Raw genomic sequence first — 5,811 nt, 5'->3', positions numbered from 1 at the left:
CGCTTCAACGCTTGGAAGACTGCGACCTCTTTACGGAGCTATCTACATGTTGGAGGATACGGCGAAGAAGTCTATTACGCAACATGGATGGCTGCATAATCGTAGGATTGCGGCTCCTCTTGCCTAGTTGGCTACTTCGACTTTTACTATTTGTTTTTTTTTTGTAATGTTTTATGTGGTTTGTACTGTTTTTGGACGGCTATGAGCATCTTAGCTATGCATATGCCAGATGTAAGGCTTAAAACTTTTTAGTAATAAAGCGCTCTTTATCGAGAAAATGATAATAGTTACAACAATGCGTGTGCGGTTTAGCCGTCTTCTTCATGTTCTAAATCCTACCTAAGCTCTAAGTTTAGCTCTTTCTACGATTTGTCTGAAGCTGCCTGCCGGACAAGCCTCAAGGACTCGGCAAAATCATCCAATAGCTGATGAGAGTCCGGAAATTGCTCGTCGTCGACTGCGAGGACAAGCTTCATGATGTTCATGTAACTTTGGAAATGTACGGTTAGAGCCTACCGACAATCAAATCAAACAATTAGCCTATGAGAATAAAAAATCCATGCAGTTGTTCAACCTTGTCAGTGATGATCAATAACGAGTTAGTAATACTTACATGTGGATGCCCATAGACACTGGTGGCAATGTAGACGATTGGGTGGCCGTAGAACTCGACCTTCTCCGCAGGTCCAGCCAGGCTCGAGAATGACATGGTAGTGTTAGTGAACATGCCATAGCATAGAGCTGCCGCTGCCTATAAAACATGCTGGTGTTAGGCAAAATTCAGTATCCTTTGTAGTCCAGAGATTTACAGAGCATTGGTAAATCAGGTGAGAAAAGGTGGTCTCAAATTGGAGAAGAAAATGAACCTTAATGCCGAGAAGTTTGACCACTAGATTTCCGCTCCAATAGGTGAAAACAGCTTCTAACGATCTCTTCTTCCTGTCGGCCGTCTTCTTCCCCTGCCGGATGTACTCGAGAGGGTCGTCGTGCATCGCTATGTGGAACGGGAGCACGATGTAACCAATTTGGTTCCCCCATTTCACATCGTTGTCCTTGCTAGAATCCATCATCTCCGCTAATGTCTGCTCAAGCCAGAACAGCAAATTTCAGATATAATTGTGCCGAAAACCGCGAGTGTCTGGTTTGTGTTGCTAAAGTAAAGTTGAGAATTTCAGTAGAGTAGTGAGGCTTACATGTAGGCCGGGTGTTTTCCTGATGTTGACAAGCATAGCCGATCGAAGCCGGATGTTCTTGTGTGCTTTTCTACTGTCGTCGGTGCTGGTTCCATCCGGAGAAGCTTCAGAACAGAAAAAAAAAAGGTCAAATTAGCACACATTTCAGTAAGTACACTATACAGCAGACATGACGATCAACTGAAGAGCGCCACTCAAGGACTCACCGGTCTTGCGGAAATAATAACGTGACAACGCTGCAGAGGTCACTCCAATCAGCACATCGTTGACAGTCTGCAGAAGCACACACCATAAGCAGCATTCAGCTAGATCCTTCAGTACACTGAACTTCAAATATACAGGTTCAGTTGTACTGATAACAATTAGCTGAGAAAGAATGAGATTCTTACACACTTCATGGCATTCTTGACGAACTTGACGTCGTCGAGGCTGAGGGTGCAGTTGAGGAAGCGCTTGCGCCGGAACTCGACGCCCTCTGCCCCCATGAACGGCGTGCGCGTGTCGCGCAGGAACAACGACGTCGCTACAAAGCGCATCACGTCCACCAGCGTGTTCCACGCGAGCACGACGAGCGACCAGACCCACGACGCGAGCGCGAGGACGCCAGCCGAGAGTGCCGGGCGGCCGGCGCCGGAGCTCGACGGCGGCAGGGCAGGCAGCCTGGAGGGGTCGGCGGCGCTGCGCGTGCAGGCCATGAGGAGGGAGATGAGCGAGACGCCGTCGCCGAGGGAGTGGTGCATGCGGATGGCGACGGCGGCGGCGGCCTCGGAGGTGGGGAAGTCGAGGACGTGGAACTCCCAGAGCGGCCGGGAGTGGTCCATTGGCATCGTGGAGAGGGAGGACACGTAGTCCTCGACGGCACGGTCCGGGTCCGCCGAGGTGGCGGCGGGGTCGAGGTGAGGGAAGATGATGTGGTCGTCGAGGTTCACCGTCGTCCGCACCCACCGCGGCTTGGCGTTCTTCCTGGCATCGTCCGACACCTGCGACGCAGTGCGTGTTACGTGCAAGCCCACATCACTTGGATCACGTACAAAACAGAGAGCCGGGATAGGAAAGAAAACTTGATTTGGACGTGCAACTCCTTTCTGGTCCTGCGTGATTCATGATCCGTGCATGTGCCTACGTCTAGGATGTACCCGTCGCAATGAATTCGTTTTTTTTATAAAGAAACATCACATTTTTTTAAACAAATTTAGAAGTAATACTCGTTTTTGAGAACTTTCAGAAATAATACGGTCTTTGCTTGGCAGAATCCAACTAGAACTTATTAGACCATGTACTATGTGGATGCGATTCAAAAATAGAAACGGTTCGACTTGATTCAGCTGCTATGTATGGAATCGATTGTGGCAGTAAATATGGGTTCCAATTTTCTGCAGGAAATTGCTTTTCCTTTGTCTGTTTCTGCACATATGCTCTCGGCTTGACAATATATTATACTGCTTAGCATCGCTTTGAAACCGAACCAACAAGCAAAGATGCTCTACTATGTATTGTACCACATCATATGTCTCTTTGGTTCGCTTTTGGTACATATAGTACATGGCCTTATCAGTAGGCCAAAACCAACTGATACTCACCATCCTTGCCAAAATCGATCCTGGCCAACACCTCCAAAATGCCTGGCACCTGGCCAGGCCGGTAGTTGGTTTTGGCCAGGCTAAGACCATATTATTTTTTAAAATTTACAAAACAAGAATTATTTCAAAAATTAAAGAAAATAATAGTAATTACAATTATAATTATGAATACATGAATTTATACTAGTAGTGAAAGAAAAATTCAAAAATCCGGATTCTATTGGATGAGTTAGTGTACAATGGTTTGTCCAGCCGTTATTCATTACCACTACCCCTCCGTTCCGACATTCTTGTCGTGGTTTTTAGTTTATATTTGTACAAAATCACGATAGAAATAATGGAAATGAGGTAGTACATCCGTTCCTATGAATAATATGTGCGCACATTTTAAGTTAAACATTTTTCAAAAGAATATAGCAACCATATCCCAATTAGGTAGTACATAACTAATATTCTTATATTCATATTGAAAAATACTTTCTACTGCTACGAATTTGTATCAAATATTCCTTGTATATTGCTCAGTCATTACCCAAATGTAGTGCATATAGGATTTTAAAAATCAAACAATGTAAGGTTTGGCGAAATTTATTAATTGTAAGAACATATACTTTTCTCAACAAATCTGGTCAAACTTTACACCGCTTTACTTCAAAAAATCTTTTATGCACTACAGTATGGCAGGTCGGCAGTGAGGAAGTACCTTCATTCCCTAAAATAAGCCAACTTTTTCCAAAAGTCAAACAACGTAAGCTTTGACAAGTTTTTAGAAAAAAATATCAACAATCACTATGCCAAATCAATGTCATTAGGTACATCATGACACGCATTTTCATCAGTGTCATAGTTTTCTAATAAGTTTTCCTAGAAGATTTGTTAATATTTACATTGCTCGACTTAAAAAAAAACTGTACACCTTATTTTATGGAACGGTGGTAGTAGATGTACCAATTCTTAGTCAAAGACAATCATTTTAGTCAATGAAAAGGAGGGGCTGGTTACAGTCAACTGGTGGTGGCCCCCGGTCCTTTTTTTTTCGAAATGGGGAATAAAACCCCGGCTTCATCATGATGATGCACACGGCCTTTTATTAAACGTATGATAGCACAAAGTTAATACACCTCAGTCATCGCCAAGAATTGATACAAGAATCAACCAGCGAAAGAGAACTAAATTGGCATGGTCTAGAAATTGGCATGGTCTAGATTGGCTGCTGTGTTCCAAATCGGAAGCTGGTCGACGATTCTTCAGCCGGTGACCATTCCAGTTTGGCAGTTTCAGACCAGAACATGGGCCTCTTGCTACAGAGTGGAAAGGGCCCAACGACTGAAGGTGGCGACAGCAAAGTGAAATATGTTATCGTGATGGGCAACGTCGCCGGCCGGTGCAGCCAACCTCTGGCCGGCCGGTTCCCCTTGCGTCCACGGCGACGCCGGAAGTGATGGACGATTGTCATGCAGACATGTAACCCATCGACATCCACTCTTCTCTGCCCGTACGGCGACTTGCTCCAGCCAATTCAAGTGTGAAATGAACCCACCAGAAAGGGAAACCAGCACTAGGAAAATAAACAAGGGGAGATTAAGACGGCTTTTAAGGCAGTGCTTTGCCTGATTCGTTTTCTTCTCCCACAAAGCTCGCATCAGATGCCTATTGTCTGACTCCGAAGCTGCGAGAGGAAGTGCTGGCTCAATCGTAGGCAGCCCATTCAGATTCAGAATCAAAGACAGGCGCGACACATCCGTGCTGCTCGTCTCGTGGTCTGCACGCACGATCGATGGAGACCTTTGCCGCGCCGGACGGGGAGCATGTGCGGTACTGCGGTGGTCCGCTTTCCAGGACTCGGCGAGTCTGTCAGCGTCATGTGATCTCCGATCGTCGAAAGGTGGCGGACGACTAGGGGCGGAGGTGGCGGCGATGGAGCAAGGGGAGCGTACCTGGACGCTGGAGAATCGGGGGTGGCGGACGAGCGTGGCCTCCAGCCCGGCGCGCGCCGCCGCCACGTCCACCGGCGCGCCGAGGCCCAGCAGCGCCACGATGTAGCAGTTGAAGTGCGTCTCCCGGAACAGCCGCCCCGCCGGGCTCATCGGCTCCGCCGCCCCCATCTCCGCGTCCCCGCGATCCATCTCCTGCCGCGCCTTGCTCTCCCGTTCCCTGCCGCTGCCGCTGCTCGGGGACGACGTGGTGTTGACCGAGAGCCGCTTCCGCAGCGAGGACGAGCTGGCCGCGTCGGCGGTCGCGGGGGGATCCATCGGCGCGGCGCGCTATATGATACTTACTATATGTGGATCGTGGAGCCAGGCGCGCGGCTGCCGGTGGTGAGAGCGACGGCGGCGTCTGGTAGCGAGCGGGCTGCGCTGCGACTGCGAGGCGAGGCGAGCGAGTTCGCGACGACTTGGCTGCGCGCGCCGGTGTCTCGGCTTCACGACTTTATCGTGTCCGGACCCGGTTGGTCGGCTGGCGCTTCAACAGGCAGGGCAGGTCGGGGGTTGGTTGGGTCCGGGCGTCGTGTACGCGCCCGACTGGTGCGTACAAGGAAGTTGCTGGAGGCAGCAGCCCTCCAAATGGGGCATCCATCGTTTGACATGACAAAAATATGTTTGCTGCCGTCGCAAATGAACTCAGCCAAAGAAGTGGTATCAACCCTTGACGAAGTCTTGACATCGATTCGGCTAAAGAGCCTTGGGATAGGATTATAGTACTCCAAGGGGAAACCAATTTTATCCAAAAGTCTCTTTGTGGTGCGTGTTACACTCCAGGACATAGAATTTCACCAGACTGCAAAAAATATTCACCAATGTAAGATAAAAAAATTCACGTGAAGGAAACCAAGATTTTGCAAAAAATAAAAAATTTACATTTTGCTGGATCATCAACAAGTTGTGGCGTTAGCTTCAGCTTCAAATCTGGCCTTTCGTGCGGTGTCACCGAAATATGATACCCCTATTACATGTAAATAAAAATAGATAAAATAAATTAATCTAGTTCGGAACTTTGCATGAAAAGTCCTTTTTTTCAGAACTGCAAATGTAACAGAA

General features: G+C 47.9%; 1 protein-coding gene across 1 annotated transcript; it reads right to left on the bottom strand.

The window, feature by feature from the left end:
- Positions 1-245: 245 nt before the first annotated feature.
- On the bottom strand, positions 246-5,187 carry LOC127327504 (wax ester synthase/diacylglycerol acyltransferase 11). The gene is made up of 7 exons (XM_051354275.2): positions 4,711-5,187; positions 1,583-2,173; positions 1,400-1,466; positions 1,194-1,297; positions 867-1,082; positions 614-751; positions 246-512 (listed from the first exon to the last, which is right to left on the bottom strand). The coding sequence occupies exons 1-7, from the start codon at positions 5,023-5,025 to the stop codon at positions 363-365; spliced, it is 1,581 nt and encodes a 526-aa protein (XP_051210235.1). The 5' UTR covers positions 5,026-5,187; the 3' UTR covers positions 246-362.
- Positions 5,188-5,811: the final 624 nt, after the last annotated feature.

This window comes from Lolium perenne, chromosome 1, assembly GCF_019359855.2.
Source record: "Lolium perenne isolate Kyuss_39 chromosome 1, Kyuss_2.0, whole genome shotgun sequence".
NCBI lineage: Eukaryota > Viridiplantae > Streptophyta > Magnoliopsida > Poales > Poaceae > Lolium > Lolium perenne.
Note: the sequence above shows the minus strand (reverse complement) of the source record. Positions and strands in the feature narration are given on the sequence as shown.

What these genes read in the sequence shown, in the direction of transcription:
- LOC127327504 (XM_051354275.2), bottom strand. Translation starts at nt 5,025, where the DNA reads ATGGATCCCCCCGCGACCGCCGACGCGGCCAGCTCGTCCTCGCTGCGG. An exon ending in CCCGATTCTCCAGCGTCCAG is followed by an intron (nt 2,174 to 4,710) that starts GTACGCTCCCCT and finishes ACTGCGTCGCAG; the next exon opens with GTGTCGGACGATGCCAGGAA. An exon ending in TTATTATTTCCGCAAGACCG is followed by an intron (nt 1,298 to 1,399) that starts GTGAGTCCTTGA and finishes TCTGTTCTGAAG; the next exon opens with CTTCTCCGGATGGAACCAGC.